The sequence below is a fragment of the Thermobia domestica genome, chromosome 12 (genome assembly GCF_964235325.1).
Source record: "Thermobia domestica chromosome 12, izTheDome1.hap1.1, whole genome shotgun sequence".
In the NCBI taxonomy this organism is placed as follows: domain Eukaryota; kingdom Metazoa; phylum Arthropoda; class Insecta; order Zygentoma; family Lepismatidae; genus Thermobia; species Thermobia domestica.
Window position 1 is genome coordinate 11,927,986 of NC_137465.1, and position 25,266 is coordinate 11,953,251.

Consider the following 25,266-nt stretch of genomic DNA (forward strand, 5'->3'; position numbering starts at 1 on the left):
TGTATATAATTAATGTTATTCTTAAGTTAATATTCAATCAAAATAAAAGTGGAGTTAGTCTGACGTATCAAATTAAATATTTTTTTATATTTAAAATACACAGAATCTAATTCAATACGTAAACAAATATTGTAATGGGAAAAAAACTTTTAAAATATTCATACTATTTTTCTGCGCATTTGTTTCGCGCATCCCCTACCTTTGCACTATAAATCCTGCGCATGCGTGTATTTGTACTAACACAAATAAAGTGGATGATACGTTGTTAAGATGTACAGTCAAAAGGTAGATGTTTCAGCAGTTGCAAAGCGAAAAATAAATAAAGACCTGCATAATGTTAAACAATTAAGAACATATTCTTCTTTTCATAATAAGAAAAGGAAAGGTGAAATTGAAACCAATCTTTCCTTATCGCAAAGTAAACATGTAAAGTACATTTCACCACGTGAAAAACGTTTTGAACTTGAAAAACAAAAGAAAATTATTGTTGTACATCCAAATGATCCTGACATTCCTGAAGAAGACGCTGAAAAATATAGGATTATTTATCCAACACAAGAAATTAGCATAGACGATACTGTGTATAGACGAAATTTCAGATACCCAAATGAAATACCGTTTGAAGAGGAAGTAGTAGTGGTAGATCAAAATACAATTTCTAATGACATTCTGATATTCAATGATGTGAAGTGTGGTTGTACTCCTAATGAAGTAAATGAAGTTTGTGTAAAACAGTTACTAGAAAAATATAAACTTTCTGAACCATTACTTTGTGAAAGTTGTGCAATTCGTAGTGAGAAAGAAACTGAGCATAAATGTGTAAGTGAAAGTGATGAAGAATTAAATACTACTGTGTGGAATTTCCTAATTAAGAAATCAACACGCGAGGAAATATTAAAACAATATCTAAAAATTCATGTGAAATATATAGACGTAAACATTATTCCGCATCTTATAAACAAATTTAACTATACATATCAGGAGATTACATTCAATGATTATCACATTTCTGATTTAAGAGAAACATATCTTGAACACGATAAAAATGTGTATCAACAATCCATACTGTGAATACCAATGTCGTTTCCTAAATACATACAATTATTGTGAATATCGGTGTTCTTCTTTTTCTATAGATGAACAGTGTTTGTTATTATGTATTGACCGTTGGAAACCACAGCGAGAACTTTTGTGTTACGGGTGTTTTCAAAATCGCGCAAATTTAAATGAACATGAGTGTATTACTTTAGACTATGATATGTTATGCTATAATGCATGGCGTAGAATGGTAAGCACACAAAGTTTTGATGACTTATATAAAGATTTTGCAACAGTACATTGTGATACTGAAATTGATGATTGGACATTTACATATACATTATATAACATTTTGTTAAACAAAGATAACATTCAGTTAATTACAGAGTTATTCTTACAAAAAGATTTACATTATAATATGCACAAAAAGTAATAATGGAAAATAAAAACTTTTCTGCTAATCAATTACAAAATAATAATAATAACAATGTGTATAAATTAACAAAAAGAAGTGATAAAAGACTTTCAGCAAAAAATTGGCCAATATGTAATTGTACATATACTAATATAAATATAGATTGTATTAAACAATATATCAAGGAATGTTAAAATCACAAATGTATCTGTATGTAAACTATAAATATATATCTTATTATAATTTGTAAATAAAATTTTATCACTGTATATTACTTGTTTTCATTTATATTATTTCCTTAGATGAATGATTTTAAAACTTTCTTTTGTGTAAATGCGTTTTACATTATCGTACTTAAAATATTCTGTGAAAATTATTTCATGCAACTAAAAACTTTAACATGTGCATATGAAACTTTAACATATGCATATCACAAAAATCCGTATGTTATGATCCGCGTGTCTAAAATTTGTTTGTACACTTTTATATTGCATGCCTGTGAAACTTCACATTTTCATTTTTTCACAAGTTGCATTTTAGTTTGACAACTTGCATTTTCATTTTTCACAAGTTGCATTTTTATTTTGACAACTTGCATTTTTAATTTTGAAAGTTACAATTTCATTTTGACAAGTTGCATTTTAGTTTTGACAACTTGCATTTTCATTTTGACAACTCGCATTTTCATTTTCACAAGTTGCATTTTAGTTTTGACAAGTTGCATTTTTAATTTTGACAATTTGCATTTTCATTTTCACAAGTTGCATTTTAGTTTTGACAAGTTGCATTTTTAATTTTGACAAGTTGCATTTTCATTTTGACAAGTTGCATTTTCATTTTGACAACTTGCATTTTCATTTTGACAACTCGCATTTTCATTTTCACAAGTTGCATTTTAGTTTTGACAAGTTGCATTTTTAATTTTGACAAGTTGCATTTTCATTTTCACAAGTTGCATTTTAGTTTTGACAAGTTGCATTTTTAATTTTGACAAGTTGCATTTTCATTTTGACAAGTTGCATTTTCATTTTGACAAGTTGCATTTTCATTTTGACAAGTTGCATTTTTAATTTTGAAATTACATTTTCATTTTTCACAAGTTGCATTTTATTTTGACAACTTGCATTTTCATTTTGACAACTTGCATTTTCATTTTGACAAGTTGCATTTTTATTTTGATAAGTTGCATTTTAGTTTTGACAACTTGCATTTTCATTTTGACAAGTTGCATTTTAGTTTTCGTAAGTTACATTTTTTAATTTTAATTTTGTTCAATCACTTCATATTTTTACGGATCGTATGTTATACATACTCTGAACAAATTTATTTGTGAACGTTTTAAAATTGGTGTTAATTATTTGTTTTTGAAAAACACTTTTCGACATTTATACCACATGTATGTGAAAAACTTTTTTGCATGTTATGATTTGCGTTTGTAAAAAAAAAAACATTTTCTGCATGTTATGATGCTTGTATGAAAAACACTTTCTGCATGTTATGATTCGCGTTTGTAAAAACACTTTCTGCATGTTGTGATTCACTTTGTAAAAAACATTTTCTGCATGTTATGATTCGCGTTTGTAAAACATTTTCTGCATGTTATGATGTTTGTATGTAAAACATTTTCTGCATGTTATGATTCGCATTTGTAAAACAATTTCTGCATGTCATGATTCGCATTTGTAAAAACATTTTCTGCATGTTATGATTCGCATTTGTAAAACACTTTCTGCATGTTGTGATTCACTTTGTAAAAAACATTTTCTGCATGTTATGATTCGCGTTTGTAAAACACTTTCTGCATGTTGTGATTCACTTTGTAAAAAACATTTTCTGCATGTTATGATTCGCGTTTGTAAAACATTTTCTGCATGTTATGATGTTTGTATGTAAAACATTTTCTGCATGTTATGATTCGCATTTGTAAAACAATTTCTGCATGTCATGATTCGCATTTGTAAAAACATTTTCTGCATGTTATGATTCGCATTTGTAAAACACTTTCTGCATGTTATGAATCGCGTTTGTAAAATTAGTTTCTGCATTTTTATATTACATGTATGTATGTAAAAAGTTGTTGCATTTTGTAAGGTAAGTATATAAATCATACTATAATATTACTTCATAGTATGCATATTTAAATTCATTATTAGATCAGTTTCTGTTTTTATATGTATTCTTTTTTCCCATTGCAAAGTCGGTGTTAATTTTTTGTTGTTGTTGTATTATTTAATATCTCGTAATTATTTAATCGAACACTTTGTGTGAACGTATTAAGAATACGATGGACAATCTTCTTATTTCGTTTTACTTACCGTAATACTCTTACATCAACATAGTTATGTAGTGTTAAATAAATACTATGTAAAATACTAAGGACACTTAAGTGTGAACTTAAAAAATCCTTTCTCATTGCAAAGTCAGTGTTAATTTTTTTTTATTGTAAATATATTAAAAAAGTTTCTGTGGAACTCTGAACAATCTATGATTGTGAATATAATAAAAATTCTTGCAGAAAGTCTGCTTACTTTTCTTAACACAATACTCATAAAGTGTAATTCATCAAATATTTGTTGCACAAATTCGTTCTTATTTATTTATTTATGTGGATCTTTCGTTACATAAACTCTTCTTATTCAAGGTATGTTTGTTTGTTACACAAACTTTGAGGATCTATGTTTCAAATCGCAAACTTGTAAAATACTCATCAAACTTTTAAATACTTCAAAGTATTAGTAAAATCAAGAAAAATATAAAACACACATCAAATACCAATTTTAAACGATAGAAACCGTAAATGAGTTTCACTTTGTAAAATGCCAATGATACCTTTTATTTAGGAAAGTTTCTTTTATTAAATAAAAATCAAGAAATGAAATTCGTATATATTTATTTGGAGATAAAGATATATACAAGCAAACAAGTATAGAAAATAATATACATGTACAAACACACACACACACACACACACACACACACACACACAGAAATAATATATACAGATTATATTACATACAAAAAAAAAGAAATCACTTTGTCGCGTTTCTATCTTTTTCTAATAAAATGTTCACTAGTCCTTCAATATAATTTGGGTTCTTTAATAAGTTGTCATAGGTTTCATGAAATAAATGTTCACTTCTTTTGTTAGCAGAATGCGATTTCACATAATTTGAATACACATTGTCTCTCACATCTTTGCTTGCCATAATTTTCCATGCTTCTGCTTCGAGAGTTAATATATTCACAAAAAGGCACCTGTGCCCGAACTGGTTGAAAAAATTTAGGGTACAACCAGGGCATAGTAAAACTGTATCTGGTTCCCACTTTAAAATACTATCTTTAACACAGGTTTCACTTACAAAGTCACTATTACACTCGCACTGGTACTGCACACGCAAATCCAATGGAACCTTTTGGGGTGAAGATGGATAGTCCAACGGTGAAACACTTGGTGATGGCGTGCTGGGTTTGCACTCTTCTATCTCGTTGAATAACTTACAAATTTCTTCCTCCTCTTCCTCATTAAATAAATCAGGAGATGTTGATCTTCCTTCTTCTGCAAGTGTCCACTTTATCGTTGGAACTTGAAACTTTTGCTCCGGTGTTCCTGTTACTGATACTGGTGAAGTTGGAATTAATATTGGCTCTTCTCTTAAATCAATGATTTCTTCCTCTATAATAACATCTGGAGAAGCCGGTGAGCAAATTTCTTCCTCTATAATGACATCTGGAGAAGCCGGTGAGCAAGTTTCTTCCTCTATAATGACATCTGGAGAAGCCGGTGAAAAATAGCAAGTTTCTTCATCAATAAACAAGTCCGGAGATTCTCTATGCAATTTAAACTTTTTGTTGGGAGATTCAACATAGTCAAATGTAGAATCCCAATCTACTTCGTTGCAAAGTTGAATTTCTCGCTGTACTGTACTGGCAGACGAATCCATGATGATACTATGTCAGTCTTCTCATCATACCCAGTATATAAGGAAAACTTATGTCGACGTCATATCACGTGGTACTTTAAAACACGCCCATTACATCATTTAAAATATTTTCAAATGTACTTCCCCAATTCTCTATACAACTTTCAATAGGTATAAGGGACGGAGAAAACATATACTTACATTGTATTTATGTTCTCATGTATCATTTATTGATCAAACATTCTTTTGAAACAACATTGTCAATATTATTTACATTGTGTTACGATCATTCACATCTTACAACGGTATTCCCTCAATAATGTTATTCATATCCTGTACTAATCACTTAAAATGTTATCTACGTACAAAGAAAAGTGTCAACACAATTCATACTGCAAAACTTCTTTTGTGTTTTCATTCGGTATCATATCAATGTAACAATCTTCTATTGCATTCAGTACCCCTTCATGTTTCAACAGGATCAACACTTCTTTTGTATTTCCGTTCGGTGTCGCGTCATGTACCACAATTCGTGGTGCCAAACTTCTTTTGTATTTTTCGTCAACAATGTTTTATTTTCATTTCCTATACCATTAAAGTTCTTTTATTACTCTGTCGGTATTCTATGATTAATCTCCTTTGTATTCACCATCAACATTGTTTTGTGTTCACCTAACGCATTACCAAACTTCTTTTTATTACTCTGTTGGCACTCTGTGATGTTTACCTGTCACGACCTCAATCCTCTTTGTATTCTTCGCCGACAATGTTTTTTATTGTCATTTCACATACCAATAAACTTGTTTTTATTACTCTGTCGGTATTCTGTGATGTTTATCTACCGCAACCTTATTCTCCTTTGTATTCACCATCGACATTGTTTTGTGTTCAACTACCCTGACGCCAAACTTCTTTTCTATTACTCTGTCGGCACTCTGTGATGTTTACCTGCCACGACCTTAATCTTCTTTGTATTCGCCGTCAACAATATCTTGTGTTCAACTACCATGACGCCAAACTTGTTTTTATTACCAATTAGCATAGGGGCATGATTCAACATGTTTACCTGCCACGATCTCAATCTTCTTTGTATTCACCGTCAACAATATCTTGTGTTCAACTACCCTGACGCCAAACTTGTTTTTATTACCAATTAGCATACAGGTATAATTCAACATGTTTACCTGCCACGACCTCAATCTTCTTTGTATTCTTCGCCGACATTGTCTTGTGTTCACCTACCCTGGCCCAAAACTTGTTTTTATTACTCTGTCGGCACTCTGTGATGTATACTAAACGTGTCGTCGGTTTTCCTTTGTATTTGTCTTCATGTTTTAACACGCACCTGTTACCCAACAACGCCATCTTTCCCTGTTGCACAACCAGTTTCCAAAAGCGCGCGAAAAGTTCAGTTCATGTCTTAAGTTCACCAGCGAAAGACGTACGAGAACCACGCTCTGTATATGTACCAGCAATGCTTATCATACCGCACTATACATATTCTATACACGAAATTTCTAGTATGCTCACACAGTGTTCGAGAAAATAAAAATACGATCCGTCAAATTAAAAAGTCCCGCATGAATAAAGTTTATTCCCTCCACCATTTTAATATGAATGCAAATGGTCAAATTAATTAATATAATCACAATCAAATTTAACAACAAGCGTTTCTAGTATGCTCACATATTGTTCGAACATAATATTTTTATAATAAGCTTCTAATGAAGCGATCCAATAAATAAGGAGCTTGCTTAACAAGCAATCCAATAGAAATTGTTCCAATTAATTTATTAAAAGAATTAATTAATATAATCACAATCAGAGATTGTTCTATGGAGTATGCTTTAGCATACGATTTGGGAAAAAGCGATCTAATAAATAAGGAGCTTGCTTAGCAAGCGAACCAGTACAATTGTTCCGACTAATTTATTAAGAAATACAAATAAAAGAATAATTAATTTGATCATAGCATAGCTGTTAGAAACAACCCTATCAAAATCACGTCCTTCAACCTCTTTTCTAGAAACTACTCCATCCCTCCTAACACTCAACCTTTTCCAGGAACCCGTCTAACCACCTAACAAACAGGGTAATAAAACCACCTCCCCCTAAAACCTCCCCAAGGCCGACACGGCCATATTGACATCGAAAGTCGTTAGGTAATAAAGCAATTAAGGGGGCAATAAAATCTATTGTCTACGAGAAATCTAGACATATCTACTAATATGGTAAATTTTGTCGGGCTTAGGGCCGGCCCGCGGGTCAGACTCGGGTCTACACAGTTTATATAATTTCGGTCTGGGGCCGGGCTTGAGCCGTAAATTTACAACCATATTTCTCGAGCCTTTTCGGGCCTAACTTTTAAATATACTGCAAAACTATATTTATCGGACCTTTCTTTCTGGGGAACTTTTAAAGGACAACTCCAAAATTAACTTCTAACTACTATTGCGTTAAGTTTCTGTAATTCGGGCTTATTTGATTATCACAACGAGCTCCGGCCTAAAGGCTAAAACATATTTCAGACTTAGGTCGGACCTCACATTATACAATCACGAGGCCAGGCGGGACCGTGGAGACGGTGATGGTGAGTAATGCATGAAATGGTGGAATGGAGAAAGTGGGAGGAAACGGGAGAACCCCGAGAAAACCCACGTACACGGTGTTTGTCCACCACAAAGTTCACTTGGCGGGAGCAGGGTTTGAACCCGAGACCCCTAGCACCAGAGGTGAACGCTCTACCACTGAGCCACCGCGGCCCCACGAACTAAAAGAAGATGCGTTAACCACTTCGCTATGAAAGAGTAGACTGAAGAAAACGTTTTCTTTCTTGTTGCCTCAAAAACAAAGGCTTTGGGACATCATTGATAAACTGCAATGTTGTGAAGCTCAAATTGACAAACAGTAACCCCAAGCTAACCATCTGCTGATAAAATGCCAGGAAATCTGAATAATTGTGAGAGTAAGTTGGTACATCACGAAGAGTTATGGATCACAGTACGAAGAAATTACATGACGTCAATTTTAAGATGAAAGAGGCGTCCACGTAAACATCTGGCACCTAAACTATCCTCCTCGCCAACCACAGTGAACTCTCAATCCGAGAAATTTATATCAACATGAGGAACAGTTTATATTTACACAGCAAGTGTCCAAGTGGTATTTTTAAAAATACACTGAACTTATTCATCCAAACCGCATGAACTTATTCTCTCTTTAAAACCACGGCAAAAGATTCAATTTGTTATATCTTAGAAATGCTGTAATGGTTGATGATCTAAACTGATATTAAAGTAAATTGAAGTTTCAACTTTAACAAAACTACATTGTTTTCACTTGATTAAAATCGGAAGTCTACATATACTTGTTAGGTATATGTTTTCCTATTGAGTTGAACTTTGCGCTTCCGAACACTGAGGCGAAAAACAAGGGTGTCCAGGGCGCCGATTTCTCTGTAAATTTGGGGGGCCCACTTAGACGCAGATAGTTTATTTATATATATATATATATATATATATATATATATATATATATATATATATAAGGATGTTAAGACAAATTGCATTTAAATTATGCCAAATATTGTATATTCACAAATACACCGGGGGGCTCCAGGGGGCTCCACATGAGCTTTGGGGGGCCCTGCCCTTCCCCCCAGGATCGGCGCCCTTGAGGATGTCTCGTCTCCAAAATTTTGTAGAAGTCTCGTTCTGCCTTTCGAAGTTTTTTCTTTTTCCTTTTTCTTTTTTTTTTATCTCGTCGTATAAAGAGGAATTGGAACCACCGTAATGCTCTTCCACTGGGAACCGGCGGGCGGCGGTCACGCGCAAAGTCGCACGCGTTAACATTTAGCATTGAGGGCTAAAATAAGTAATTGGGAAAATACGGGTTAAAGAGACGATCAGAAGGTATTGCTAAGCTAATTACCTAATCTAAGTAATCATACAAAGTCTGGAGTCACTTTTCGATGAGCGACTGGGGGCTCGCCTTTGATTTTTAATTTTATTTTTCTGATCGAAAATCCCTTTCGGAAAAGGTGTTTTGGATCAAACGATCCAATATATTTCAGGAAAAAAATTCTTCTAGGCCTTATATCCGGAGAACTACATACAGTATAGCCAAACCCAAATTATCACTGAACTCAGTATGATGTGCTTATTCGATAGAAAACACGAAAACTCGATTTGAGGGCCGTTCAAAAATTTTGTGGACCCTGATTCAAAACCTAACTATTTTCCAAGATCGCAACCTTTTGATTCATTTTTTGATCATTCCTAAAATTGTTGTTAAAAGTATAAAAAGACCTCCAAATTACGGATGGCAAACCCGAGTCGGGCATCAGCATTCGAAGTAACGGACAAACAGGAGTCTCTCCATAGGCGAACTTCATTTATTTATTACTTACGCGTTTCATAAATAATAATAATAATAATAATAATAATAATAATAATAATAATAATAATAATAATAATAATAATAATAATAATAAATAAATAAATAAATAAAAATAGAGTAGTAGTTCCTAAACAGGAAGGCTTCCCTGAGAGTTGGAACATCATCAAGGAAGCTAAGGCGTCACTTAAAAATAAATAAATATAGAATTATCTAAACTTCGTATTGAACTAACTTTAAAATAAACAATGACATCTTGTTCTTTCATTTCAAACTTTTTTAGGAACATTGGCTAAAGGAAAGGCTGAGAAAAATAAAATTACCACCACTACAATCGAGGCTTTTAAAATTATATCGCTCGATCTTCCATATGCAGTACGTAAACAGATATTTACAATATTATATAATTCATTGCATATGGATCCCTATCTGGAATCAATACACTTTTTTCTATCCACGACCAATTGAAATGTAATTTTGAAATCGAATGAAAAAATTCCGTTGCAAATCTCCAGTATGTGTGTGTGTAGGTGTGGGAGCCTCGGATGCAGTCGGCGTGTATGATTCTATCAGTAATCCACCACAGTGGCGTAACTAAGAGCTTGGGGGCCACCCCGCAGACAACGTGGAGTGGGACCCCTTCTCTACGTCCTACTTCACGATTTGGGCCCTCCCGCAATGCGGGGTATGCGGGACCCTTATTTCAAGGTGACCAGACGTCCCGTTTTAGCCGGGACAGTCTCTTATTTTCAACCGTTGTCCCTTTTTTTCTGATTCTCAAACGGGACGCCTAAATGTCCCGTTTTTAAGCAAACATGACTCAGGTGTCCCGTAATTATTAATCAAAATATAAATGGTCAATGCTAATTCTACATTCTTCCGTATCAACACGCATTGGGAAGGTTCAGCCGTGCCTAGAAATTCTGAATATTCAAATGAGAATTGAGTGTTCTATGGTTCAAGTGAGAATTGAGTGGGAATTCTGAGTGTTGAAGTAATTAAAAGTATTGTTGGGTAGTACTTAAGTTAGAAACGCTGTGTTATCATTCTTACTTGTGTATTTTGTAAATTGAAAACACTGCTGAGTCCCAAAATGCAATGTGGAAGTCACCCCCTGTCGCCGATTCGTATGGGTCCCGTTTTTGAAAGTAAAAGTTCTGGTCACCTTGCCTTATTTACGCCCCTAATCCACCAAACAGTTATCATCACCTGAATCATGAGTATGAAGCTTGAAAATTTAATTGTGAACAATACCAAGAATCTTGAAGTCATCCAATATTTCCACATTTTCAGAAGCACTTCATCTCTTATGGAATTCCTTATCTTTTCAGAGAGAGATCAAAATTTTCTGTGCTAATACACATATCAATACCAAAGTTATCCCTCTTAGAAAACAGAGGCCCTAATGTTCGGCCGTTAAAAAAAAAAAAAAAAAAAAATGGAGAAAAAGAGGAATATTTCCACACTTTTATGGACAATCCAATGCATTGTCTACTTGGCAGGAATCAACGACTGAAAGATTTATGACCTCGTAAAAAGCAGGCGGTCAAAACAGCATACTTTTCATCATTCTTCATAAATGACTTTACTAAACACGGTGAAACGAAATTACACGCTTCCACTATACACAAACATCCAATACATCATCTGCTGTTGCAGCGAAATATTCCACTCGTAAAACCGGGTTGACCTGTTCACACCGTTCTGTATAATTTATCTCACAATACCAATGGATCTCGGTGCGAGCGATCCTGGGTTCGATTCCTAGTGGGGACACGGTCGAGAAAGCGTAAAAAAGCCTTTATCAGGCCAGCCATCCTGAGAGAGGTTTTCCTAATTCACACGAAGCAAATGCCGGGATGGTACCGAACATACAGATCCCAGGCCGCTTGCTTCCTTCCCTTTGCGAGAGAAATCAGTCCTCATATGTGACGAGCTAACACGGTCATATATGCCGAAAGCAAGGAAATTAATTCCTAATACCAATAAAATTAATATACGCTGATATCGATGGAAAGTATGCTAATATATCCGGCAACCATATTTAACCTACTTTTAAAAAAAAGTTTCAAAGACACTAGTAGCCTTCAGTTTGACCAATGGCGGATCTAACCGGGGGCCTAGGTCTTCCAGTTTTTTGACTTACAAAAATAAATTTTAATTATTATTTAAATATCCTTGAAAGTAAATTTATGATATACCTATCATAGTCTGGGTTCTGGCTGGTCCCCCTGTTTTTACGTTCTAAATCAACCATTGATTAAAACCGAAAACAAACCAGAGTAGCCGTATTATTTAACAATCTTCTGGCTCGAAGTGAATTACTCAAACTTTTGCTACTGCTCGACAATCCAGGTGAGTTCCTGAAGACAATTTTGCACTAGCACATCGATTCGAGTATAACGTCCCGTCCCAGCACTGAGGACATGAGATAGGGAGCCTCATTCTTTACTATTACCACTTGGCGTAACAGCCCATTTGTGAGCCTAGGCATGCTCCAGGGCCTGGATGAACTACGTCAGCGCGATGACACGCTTTGTCCCTAACAGCCACATCAGGATGTTTCTAGACCTAATGGCCGTCACCTCTTGTTTATACGTCACTCCCCAGTTTGCATCACGAAACTGAGTTGACGAAAATTGAGAAGCACAGGCCGGAAATCGAACCCGAGACCAACGCTCTAGACTACGGTGTTCCCTCCCATTCTTTACTGGTCTTCGCAAAATTTGAGGATCACAACACATACAAAAATAAATAAATAAATAAATCAACAAGCAATTATAACTACTATACAGATTATCACAAATAAGTTTTACGTTCCGTTGATGCATTCGCTAAGTGATGGGGCTCAATGTCTCAGCTTAAAGCAGAATCAGAGTTGAGTTTTTAGTCGTGCAACATCGAGGTTATAGTCGAGGAGCCGTACATAGGTCCTGTTGGAAAGTTTGACTTCAGAGAATTTCTCTTCAGATATTTGTTAGACAGTTGAAATGCATGATTTTTGGCTTGGGTACGTTGTTCCAGTACCGTCAGTTTTTTTTTCAAAATGGCCGCCAAATCCAATATGGCGGCCAGATTTAACATGTTTCAAATAATAAAACAGAAAACTCATGTATTTTTTTAAAAAATACGTTAATTTTTTATTGTAACTTTTTCTACATAAAATTAGCTTTCCAAAGACATATAGAACGTCAGTGTTCGAATTAAACTTTTGGATTGGTGGGTGCTTGTGCTTATTAGTATAATAGATATAAATTAAAATGTAATGTATCTTATAATCTCTTTTTGTTTCGTTCGTTCTCTTCAGATATTTGTTAGACAGTTGAAATGCATGATTTTTGGCTTGGGTACTTTGTTCTAGTCCCGTCAGTTTTTTTCAAAATGGCCGCCAAATCCAATATGGCGGCCAGGTTTGACATGAAAACTTGAGTTTAGTCACCCCAGCGTTTATTCACAGTTCCTTGCTGGTGGCTTCGTTGTGCAGCATGGAGATCGTAAGTTTAGCAGCGTTGCCATGGATCAAGCTTTAGAGCAACTGTACAACAAGCCTGCAAAAGATTACAGTGGGATTATCGGAATAACGCGAAGAAAACAATCTGTAGCACAGTGTGACCTCATAAAGCATGAAAAATCGAACATACATCATTTCCACCAAAAGATGTGCGGTCTCCTCGAAGAGTCGGAGTACACTGTGCATCACGAATTTTCATCAATTACCAAAAGGGATGAAGCAAACATAAAATGCATCATGAAATACATCAGTGAACGTGGAAATCCATTTGACTTGAAGCTAAATGGTATGTTTGATATCATCAGTGGGAAGCACTTTGAAGAAGATGATCAGCACTATAGATTAAATTGTGTTTCACAGGGCGAGAAAGAGTATGACTCTTTTAAACGTGAACGTTTCGTTGATAAGACCAAAAGGCTATTAGATCCTCTTCCAAGGCTGAAGAAAATTATACCAAAGAAGTTGCAGGAACCAATCAGTGTTGAGAAAGGAACTGCTGAGGCACTCCATACTATTGATGTTGCTCGAGAAAGAGAATACCCTATCGATAAGTTACTATGTTGGGAGCTGACATCGACTTCATTCTTTCTAACAAAAGATGGCTTTCTTCAAAATCCTAATAAGTCGGATCTTGTTCATGAGTTGGAAAGAGAACTTAAGGAATGTAATATTTCTCTTCTTCCACTTTCAAGCTTAAAGACTGCAACTGCGTTTGACTTCATGCTGCATACTAGAGTAATTTCTTCAGTCAAAACATCAATGAAAACATTTGGAGATTTTGCACATTTAGTTTTACAGCATATTCAAGCTATTTCCAGTTGTTCTTCTCGGATAGATATTGTCTTTGACGTTTATAATGAAAACAGTGTCAAGTCATCGGAACGTTGTCGAAGAGCAAAAGTAGATCCCATAGAGATGACTGTTTCAGGGTCAAAAACTCATCTTCCAAAGAATATGGAAGCATTCTGGGCATCGGCAACAAATAAACTTAGACACCAGCCATTTTTCGTGAAATATATGCGATCGACAGACATTGAATGGCCTGACAGAGAGATATATATCGGTGGATTTGGTGAGCATGGAGAAAAAAGTGGGATTATGAATGGTAACGAATTCATTGAAATTACCGACCTTTCGTCACAACTTGAAGAAGCAGATGAACGATTATTTCTTCACATTCAGCACGCTGTAACTGCAACAGGTGTTAAAAGAGTAGTGCTAGCTTCATCTGATGCTGATGTTTTTGTCTGCGCAGTGTATTACTTTTTAAACACTTTTACGAGCAATGGTTTGAGCGAACATTGGGTTCTGTGCTGAAAAGGAAACACTTCACGTTATGTCCCCGTTCACGTCTTTGGCGATGTTCTGGACTACAAAGTGATTCAAATCCCTCCGGCTGTTCATGCATTAACAGGCTGTGACACAAGCAGTAAAACAGGAAGTAAACGTTCAGCTCTGAGTTGTGGCAAGCATAGCCCACAACTTTTAACACAATTCGGGAAATCTGAATTGTCAGACAATATGGTGGACGACGCAGAGAAATTTCTTTCTCGTCTTATCACCGGAATTCACCTCAATAAATGCTCTCCGCATTTATCAGTACAAAGAATGAAGAGACTTGATTTCACTAAATTAGCTCCAACATCTTCAAGCGTACGACTGCACATAAAACGTGCATACTTACAAAGTTATAGTTGGTTTCATATTTTTGACAAGATGCCCAAATTAACTCCAACTGAATACGGTTACGTGCGTAAAGATGATATTATCCCAGGAATTATTGAAAGTAGTTTGCCAGATGATTTTCCTCATCCATACCATTGTTAAAAGTGTGTTAGAGAAAACTGTTTGTGTTTGTCGAGTTCACAAAATTACCTGTTGTAAGTTCTGTGCCTGTGGAAGAAACATTCATTGTCGCAATCAGTATGAATGAAAGTGATGTGCTGCGATGAACGCTTGAGTCTTATTATTTTATAGCTGAATAATCATTGTGATAATTATATCAATACATGTACACTTTTTTGTCATGATGTGAAAGTAATAGTGTGTAAGTTATGTTAATGTGAAATTAACAAACCGTCTGAAAGAAATTTACTCTCGTCTTTATTATGTTTGTTCCAGAATGTTTTGTGGGTGCTTATCCTAAATAATATGAAAATGGATCTAAAGTGCAAGCGATATCAACATAGTCTAGAGCCCATAGGTCCTTTTGGAAAATTCTTGTATACGAATTTCTCTTGAAATCAATGCTACTGAGTCCTTTCATCAAAAGCATCATTTCATATTTTCGAAAGAAAACACGCTTTTATTTCATTGTTTCACACATGTCAGTTCTACTAATAAGCACAAACACTCCCCAATCCAAAAGTTTAATTCGAACACTAACGTTCTATATGTCTTTGGAAAGCTAATTTTATGTAGAAAAAGTTACAATAAAAAATTAACGTATTTTAAAAATATATATATGAGTTTTCTGTTTTATTATTTGAAACATGTTAAATCTGGCCGCCATATTGGATTTGGCGGCCATTTTGAAAGAAACTGACGGTACTGGAACAACGTACCCAAGCCAAAAATCATGCATTTCAACTGTCTAACAAATATCTGAAGAGAAATTCTCTGAAGTCAAACTTGCCAACAGGACCTATGTACGGCCCCTAGACTATTATGGAAGCCAGGTCTTATGAAATAGTATCGGGATTTGATCCCGGTGGTTGGTATTTTAGAATAAGATGCTTCCCACCACACTATCTGCCCTACTAGAAATGGATTACAGCCACCAGTTCCGAAAATAGGATCCGTATTCGAGGCACGCACCCCGCTGGATTTAGACGTAGACCACGCGCATAGAAATCAGGCGCATTAACCATTCGGCTACAAAAAGAGACTACAAACTATACCAGGGTTTGTCAACCTGGGGGTCGCGACCCCTAGGCAGATCGCGAAGATAAGCGAAATAGATAAATATAATTAAAACCTAATACCGGAATATATTTTTAAATATCATTTTGAATTTTTGTTTTGATAAGCATATTTTTACTTTTATACATACTGTTCAGAACAAAAAAAAAAAAAAAAAAATAGTCTACTAAACATTTTCAACAGATGCTGAGTTGTTTAAAAATCAATTTAAATGAAAGAGGTACGATATGAAATTAATGAGAACTGCATATTGAAATACCAGAAAAATACAAATTCAATAAAACCTGCATATTGAAATACAATTAAAATGGAAAGCTAATGAGATACCTGAGCATGATTTGATGTGATTTCAGTTCGGCAATATCCGGTTCAATCTTAGTGACACACATTATTGTCATTTTCATTCTTTGTTTTAGTGCTCAGCATGGAAGAAAAACTACTCCGGCCAATAGTATTAATTTTGAAACAGTATAACAGATCGGATTCGATATTTGTAATATGAATGAACTGACCAAATTTGATTTTAATTAGGGATGCGCACGAGACAAGATTTGTGGCTGTCTCGTCTCGAAAATGTGCTGTAAAAGCGATGTCTCGACTCGAAAAATGTCCATTGGAGGAGTCGTGTCTCGACTCTAATTTTGTCAGGAAAATCCTGTCTCGACTCGTCTCGTGCGCACCCTAATTTTAATCCATTAGCTTTTAGGGAAGTTAGTGTATCCACTGTATATAAAAAATGGAATCTACTATTCTAGAAATAGATGGATATCGTGAGATCTACGCCACAGGTATATTAAAAATTCCACATAAGCTTATTACAAACCAGCAATTATAAGTGGGTCGTGATAAGAATAAGGTTGAGAACCACTGATCTACACAAACCTTAAAACAAGATCTGTTCATAATTCAAATATGGACACAACTGTTGGCATTCATGGTTTTATCTCAGATAAATGTGGGATGTAAATAACCCAGCCTTTATTTCCTCTAAAGATAAATTCATGCTCGACAGTTCCTGAAACTCCTTTTTCCTTTATCAGTCATCACTGTTCGTATAGCATCGCATTTCATTTACTCCAGCAGAAATTTATCTGCTTTACTATGAAATACGCAGAAAGTGATGATGTGGTATATACAATAACACTCTCAGTGACCGAATATACAGATAATTAACGAGTGTCGCATTTTAAGGGTACGGAAAGTATCCCAACAATAGGAAGCACCGGAATATCTACAGATGATTAAAAACACTCTGATAACTGGCTAACCCTAACTAAAATGCCAGTATCTAACTACAAACATATATTGTTACCAGGAAACTACATACCAGCGCTCTTAAAATTGAAATAAGCTCTCTTTCAGTGGCTAGAGAGCGTACTTTTGATGCACGAGGGCCCGGGTTCGATTCACGATAATTAAACATTTCAGTTTAACAACCGACGTTTATACCGCTTAGGCAAAGGGAGACTATGACTAAAGCAAGTGAATGATGGAAGAATTTATGGAATGAGAAAGTGGGAGGAAACACGTGTACTCCGAGATAACTCACAGACACGATGTTCACCACAAATTTACTTGGCCGGGGATCGAACCAGGCACCCAACACACCAAAGGTAAGCGCTCTACCACTGAGCCACCATGGCCCCCCTCGATTTACGAGAGGAGAATAACGAACGCATTACTGTGCTACATAACTCACTGTAAACCAAAGATGTTCAAACTAATGAGACCCCTTACGGTCTAAATCGACCTCGGGTCAATTTCGTCCCGAGCACAAAGTGGACAGCGAGCCAGAGTTCTCAGTGAGTGCGAACGCAATAATGTAGGTCTACATAGGTGCACGATCGAGCGAGCAGGAGCCTCACTGGGGATAGCAGATTGTTAATCCACGACTGGGACAAATAGCAGATTGTTAATCCACGACTGGGACAAATAGCAGATTGTTAATCCACGATTGGGACAAATATGTCTAAGTTCAAGAGATAAGGTCAACATTTAAATATTCCCGTGAAAAAATCGATACCTTTTAGTAGGACGGCCACTTTCACACAATGATATTCTTATTACATGCATTACGGGTCAAGCTAGCTTTCTCAATTTGTTTCAGTTAGGCCTACTAGTTTTTTTTTATTAGGCCATCAATAGTAGTCTCACTCTTCCTCTTTTTCCTTCCATTGTACCTTTTATAAATTCCCTTAGCAAACAGATCCTTCTCTATCAATATCTCAATTCAGTTTTCTCTAATTGGATCAATATCGTTCACTCTTCCGTTACTATTATGTTTTCTTCTACTTAATTAGACCTAATATTTCCCTGTTACTCTAAGGTCTTCCTGCATTCAATTACATCAGATTCAAATACCGTTCTTTCCTTTTTACCTTTTTCCCTATTCAAGTAGATCAATAACTTTTCTCCGCTACTATCATGTTTTCCTCAAAATCCAATATCGCTTTCCTCCGTCCCTATCATCTTTTCCTTTAATCAAACTCAATAAGACTTTTCTCCATTACTATTACGTCTTACTCTAATTAGACCCAATATCGTTTTCCTCCATAACTATTTAGTTTTCCTGAATTTAAATAGACCCAATATCGATTTCCTCTCGTTACTTTTACCTTTATCTGCATTGAATTACTTCAATATTGTTCCTTCTTCCGTTACTATTAAATTTCCCTATATTTAATTAGAACCAATGTTATTTTGTCCGTTACCCTTACGTTTTCTTGTATTTAATTAGATCCAATATTGTTCTTTTTTCTTCTACTTCTTCCGTTACTGCTAAGTCTTCCTCTAATTAAAACCAAAACCGATTCACTCCCCGTTAATTTTAAGTTTCTTCTGTATTTAATTACATTCAATATAGTTATTTCCTCCGTTACTATTACGTTTTCCTCTATATAATTAGACGGTGCAACGACATTGCGCAAATTGTTCTAAGGATTAGATCGTTGATAATCTCTGTAATCTATGACATCAACGAGGAGCAGAAAGTGCTGAAATTGCGAAAATTTCCATTCCGACGTTGCCAACAACAGGATTTAGGAAATTACGTGAAATTTTGCACCGAAATAAAATGTATAAACGCCATTCCCTTGTGAAATATAGTTATCAAATATTAAAATAGGGCTTAGACACACATTTTAAGAAAGTACCCAACTGAGTGCCATAGATACTATATAACCTTACATTACTTAAAGTATAGAAGCAACTGAATAGCATAAATATTAATAAAGTCTTACATCTTTAACCCACAAACGCTCCTTGTGCCACCAGTGACCCACTTTATTTTTCACTACGTTACATGGGCTATATCATTCAGTTAGCCAAACCCCCGTTGTTCCACTTCAGGCACACTACCCGTTCTCTTGTTGTACGAATTTCGTTCAGTTTTCTTCTCAGGTTTTCGATGTAACACGGTATTGTTCAAGGCAATTGCTAACGAATAAAACTGGTCTTGGGCGTTTGTGGGTTAAACAATGTATAGATCCTGCTGACTAGCATAAATACTAATATAAGCGTACATTATTTACAAAAATGTAGGTCAAACTGACTATTAAAGATACTTACGTAGGCATTGTATCATTTAACAAGGTATAGACCTACATACACACAAAAACTATGTACTATGTTAAATTAACACAAATTTGCGAGTGTTTCTTTTTTTCGAAAGAAATGATACTTAAAGCCTCCCATTAATACACAAGGTACACATTTTTCTGTTTTCGTCCATTGTGAAAGTTTCACTAATGATTCCCTAATATATTGTCTCCTATTATATGTAAGACGCCCGTGCACACATATAATAACGATAACTGATAATAATAATAATAATAATAATAATTGTAATCCATTACTTTGCATTTTTCTCTAAAACTACTTGGTTTTGGTAACTTTTTTTATTAGTCGAAATGCTTATGGTAATCATGTCAATGTTGCACAACATTTTTTGCGCAATTTCCAACTTTGTTTCCCGCTTAGTGAAAATTTGCGCAATTTCAGTGCACCCTAATTAGATCCAATATAGTAATTTCCTCCGTTACTATTCCGAACACTTTCTCATCGGTTTTCAGTTCGATGTAGTTTAAATTCTTTCTTCTCTCTACGTTGCTACAAAAATTTAGGAGAGTAAATGTCCCTTATCGATCTTGTTTCGAACACGAACCCGTAAATTGCTCGCAAAATCTAAAAGTTTTCGTTTCTTTGTACTTTGAGAACAAATCCGAGCAGATAAAAAAAAAAAAAAAAACCTACTTACAGCAAAGTATAACAAAATTGCACCAATTTCCTCTTCAAGAAAATAAGTTAGCGAAACTGCCGTATCTTGGAGAGAACACTGTTGATCTCCAAAGCTGTTTCTTTCAATTAAGAAAAGATCAACTAACAGTTGAACTCTTGTCTCGTTAGCTGGGATATCACTCCACAGCTTTGATAACTCATCCCTCTCTCACTCCTTGCAGTGAAAAGGAGCAAACCTTCGCAATAGACAGTGGCCCACTTCTTAGTTTTAAACGACTTTGGCTTTCATACGAAACGATCAGTCAACAGCCATATATTTCGTACAGACGCAACTAACACACGGACAGAAGTGTTGACTTCTAACTGCCAATGTTTAAGAAACAAAGTGTTTTATCTTAATCATTACAGTCTACGTAAAATTAGCTGATATTCATCGTAGTAAATAGAACTTTCTTCCAGTATACAAGAAAACTTTTACGAATAAACACGTATGAAAACTTCCTACCACTTTAAATTATGGAAATAAGTTTTATTGACTGTATCAACCAACTAAACAAGACCTGACTCATCCCTTTACTAAAGAAATTACAGGGTGTTTCAAAAGTCCCTTACCACCCCTTATAAAATCCGTACGAATGTACAGTATTTATATTGAACTTGATGTAGGAAACATACAATAGGGCTAGGGGGCATACATTTTGGATGATGATTCGCGGACGGCCGCCATATTGAATTTCAATCTTTTATTTCAAACGATGGGTGGGTCATGTGATACATGACCTTAGGCTAGAATTTGATCAGGATGTCAAATGAAATTTTTTAGTCTTACGTGCCACATTTATGCCGGCTAGGCTACGGAAGACTGATGATGACAAATGAATGAAATCGTGGAATGAAAAAAGTGAGAGGAAACTGGAGAATACCAAGCGAACCCACGCACACGCTGTTTGTCCACCACAAAGCTCACTTGGCGCGAGGTACGATCGAACCAGGGAACCCAAACCTCAGGATGTCAAATCTGACAAAAGATTTCATGTATCTTTATTTAGTGAGAAGTTATTCCTCTTTATTTGGTGGTTATTCCTCTTTTTGCAGGTGGTGAACCATGCCGTTATCAACTGAGACAAAGCATGCAGATCGTCAAACTGTGAGGTGGGAGAAGTGTCCGTGCAGTAGCAGCCAATTTCAATCAGCGTCATCCACAGCATCACCCTGGGTCACATGTGGAGCACATTGTGTAACAGGTAAACATCAATTGTCGTTGTCCATAACTTCTCACCAAATGAAGATACATGACATCTGATTTCAGATTTGACATCCTGAGCAAATTCTAGTCTAAGGTCATGTTTCATATGACCCACCTATCATTTGAAATAAAGTGAAATGCAAGATGGCGGCCATCCAGGAACCATCATCCAAAAGGTGTGCCCCTAGCCCTATCGTGTATTTCCTACATATATCGATACATTCGTACGGATTTTAAAAGGGGTGGTAGGGGATTTTTGAGACACCCTGTATTTATTTATTCTTTTATACAAAAAGAAAAAACTCCACTGCTGAACTTTTATTAGTTGAACTGTAACTCGAATTTTCAAATCTTGAAGTAATTTCGCATAATTGGCGGAGAGAGAGAATGTTTTAATATAATTTGTGCCCGATTCAAAGTTTATTGCTCAAATTTTTATTATTTTGAAACGCGTATGATTGTTAAATCGAATTTGCCAGACACATCATGCTAGGTAGTTACAGGTAACTGATACCGTTATAAACAAGTTCTTAAAAAGTCTCTGGAACTTACTTTGCTACTGAAACCTACGGTTTTAGATGGATTAAGTTACAAACCAAAAAGAAGAAAAAATAGGCAAGAAGCACCGTTACAATCGAGGCTTTTTAAAAACTATTCTGTAATGCAAGAAAAGACATCAGAAAGGGGTAATTAGAAACCGGGCGAAAGCTATTTTGTAGAAAGTTTCACCACAACAAAAGACGAAACTTCACTTGTTGAAAGAGTAAATCGCGAGTGTCAATATTACGTCCCATAGTTAATCAGTATGGCAACCCAAAAGCATAAAAAGCATAACAGCAATTTTCACATATGATTGGTACCTTGAACATGGTTGTGGTTGTCTAAGGGTCCAGAAGAAACTAATTTTAAAACATAGAGCACAAATTTTGAAAAATTATGTTTAACATACTGTATTAATATTTTTTAAAACCAATATTTACAATTCAAAGTCATTGAAGACATAACAATGCAACAGTGAAAAGCTTATTTTAATTTCTGTAAACTTTTCTATGTAATCCTTTGACATGGAGAAAAGAAAAAAGAAAAAGAAGAAAACTTTCCTCCAACAATGAATAGTACGCATGAACTCCACACTATATTGTCGTGTACCTCTTGAACATAAGCACTTTCCGTACCTTTTGGCAAGGGCGCCGATTCCAGGAGGGCCGGGTGGGCCCGAACCCCCGAAAGCTCATGTTGGCCCCCGCATTGTATTTATAAATGTACAATATTTGACATAGTTTGAATGCATAATTTGTCTTAAAATTCTCATACATGCCTTCTGCATCTGAATGCCCCATATTATATCCTTCCATTCTCTTTACATATAACCAAGACACAAATAGGGATGCGCACGAGACGAGTCGAGACAGGATTTTTCTGACAAAATTCAAGTCGAGATATCACCTTTACAGCACATTTTCGAGACGAGACAGCCACAAATCTTGTCTCGTGCGCATCCCTAGACACAAACGAACAAAAAATCCATTACTTCCCTTTTTTTTCTTTTCTTTTTTTTTTTTTTTAATTTTGCCAGAAACGGGCGACCAACTTTGGAACTTAACCCGCCCTTTGGCTCTATTTCATACGGGTACCAGTCATAAGCATACAATTTTAAATAACTTAACGCCCTCAGAAGGACTACCAGACAATAGTTCTAGTAAGATCCAACAGCATTTCCTTAATACTCCATGTAAGTACTACAATATGAAGAAAGGTCCTTATCTGTAGATTTGGGAATTTCTGACAATTACCCTCCGAAAGCCTGTGTCCACCCTGTGGCGAATACGTGTAACGAGAGTTTTGTTTTGAAACTAACTATACGTGATTTTAAACATCAAAAACATATTACATAACTACATATTTTATCAACTTAATGACAAGCAGTACACCTTTATTATGTACTCCCAGACTATATTGTCAAACAATAATTTTTCTTTTTCTTGTTTATTAGTCACAAAAATAATTGAACAGCCACAGCTGACAAAATTTATTTTTAAAACCTTTATACTGTGACAGATGGAAAAGGAAAAAGGAGTTATTTTGGGAAGATGAAAAATAAAGTAGGAAATACATTATATTGCAATGTTTTCTTTTTCAATTCACACGTTTGCTTATCTTACCACATTCCAGCTGATTGTGCAAAGAATAAATTGTGACACACAGATAATGACCGGGAAGCATCCTGCTGTAAAAGGACGTGTTAGGCGGAAGCGCACATGAAAAACGAGCAACATTTTACGAATGTATTTTTCAATTTCAGGATACAAAAAAACCTCAAATTTGTATATTAAACATTAACACCTGTTTCAAATATGCATTCAGGTGAATGAACTGCAGAAAATAGTTTGTTAATTTAGTGTGTTCGATTTACAATCACAGGTCTTTACAGTCACGTGGTTAAAAATAAAGGTTCATGACATCAGAAACAAAAGTAGTGACTGACAGTGGCGGTTTTTAAGTGAATTAAAAATAAAATAAATTTTAACCCTACAAGCTTTCTTTGGGATGTGATCGCCACTGATATTATCAAAACAACACCGACAATGTTTGGGAGGTGATTCCTCATACCAAGATAAGACAAAAACTATAGACCAACCTGCGTGCACAAATGCTTCCTTTCGGAGTTATAGGCTGCCGAAAACATGAAAAGATGAACTTTAAAGGTCCATAGCTTCAAAACTATGGGACCTACCGTAGTCGGGTCAAGACTTCACTTAGAAATTGATATGTGCTCTGAATATGTGCTCTACATGTTCAGAATCCTCAGGTACTCACGAAGCAATTTTTATAGAGGTAGTTTGTCTATGGTCATATAATTTGAAGTACTCTCCAACTGCCTCTCTAAAAAATGTTGCAGAAGTAGTGCAGGATTCTGAAACATGTATTTTTGGATAGCACACATATTACTTCCTAAGTGAAGTCTTGATCCGACTACGGTAGGTCCCATAGTTTTGAAGCTATGGACCTTTAAAGTTCATCTTTTCAAGTTTTCGGCAGCCTATAACTCCGAAAGGAAGCATTTGTGCACACAGGTTGGTCTATACGTTTTGTCTTATCTTTGTGTGAGAATCACCTCTCAAATATTGTCGATGTTGTTTCGAAACACCCTGTAGATATATGTTTATAAAACTTATAAAAAGCAACAATTAAAATATCACTGTATGCATATCAATAATTGAATATTATGATGTCCCTTATTACCTACATTATGAACATACATACGCCAATTAACGTTTGAGGAAGATAACGTTACGTTATGGAAACTTGGAATTAATTTAACTTTAATAAAGAAGTAATACTATAGTCAGAAAAAAAAACATTAATTAAACAAGACTTTTAGGGAAAAAATGACTCAAAAGACTGCGATCTTGGCCAATAATTAGTATTTGGTTCAGGGGTCAAAATTTTTGAACGGGCCCTAAATCGAGTCTTCGTATCTTCTACGGAATAAGCAATTCATACTGAGGTAACTGATAAGTTGGGGTTTGTTTACACTATATGTAGTTCTCCAGATATAAGGCGTACAAAAAAAAATTGTGTG

The 25,266-nt window shown here is 35.2% G+C and overlaps 2 protein-coding genes across 4 annotated transcripts in view; one reads left to right on the forward strand and one right to left on the reverse strand.

Annotated features, from left to right (window-relative positions):
- The window catches only part of Ncc69 (sodium chloride cotransporter 69), a 268,620-nt gene that overhangs the window by 223,718 nt on the left and 19,636 nt on the right, over window positions 1-25,266 (reverse strand). The gene's annotated exons all lie outside the window — the stretch shown is intronic.
- LOC145666342 (immediate early response 3-interacting protein 1) overlaps window positions 21,533-25,266 on the forward strand; it is a 68,070-nt gene continuing 64,336 nt past the window's right edge. The window contains exon 1 of the mRNA XM_081733469.1: window positions 21,533-21,681. Coding sequence (XP_081589595.1) covers window positions 21,543-21,681 — 139 coding nt within the window. The 5' untranslated portion in view covers window positions 21,533-21,542. The remainder of the gene's footprint in view (window positions 21,682-25,266) is intronic.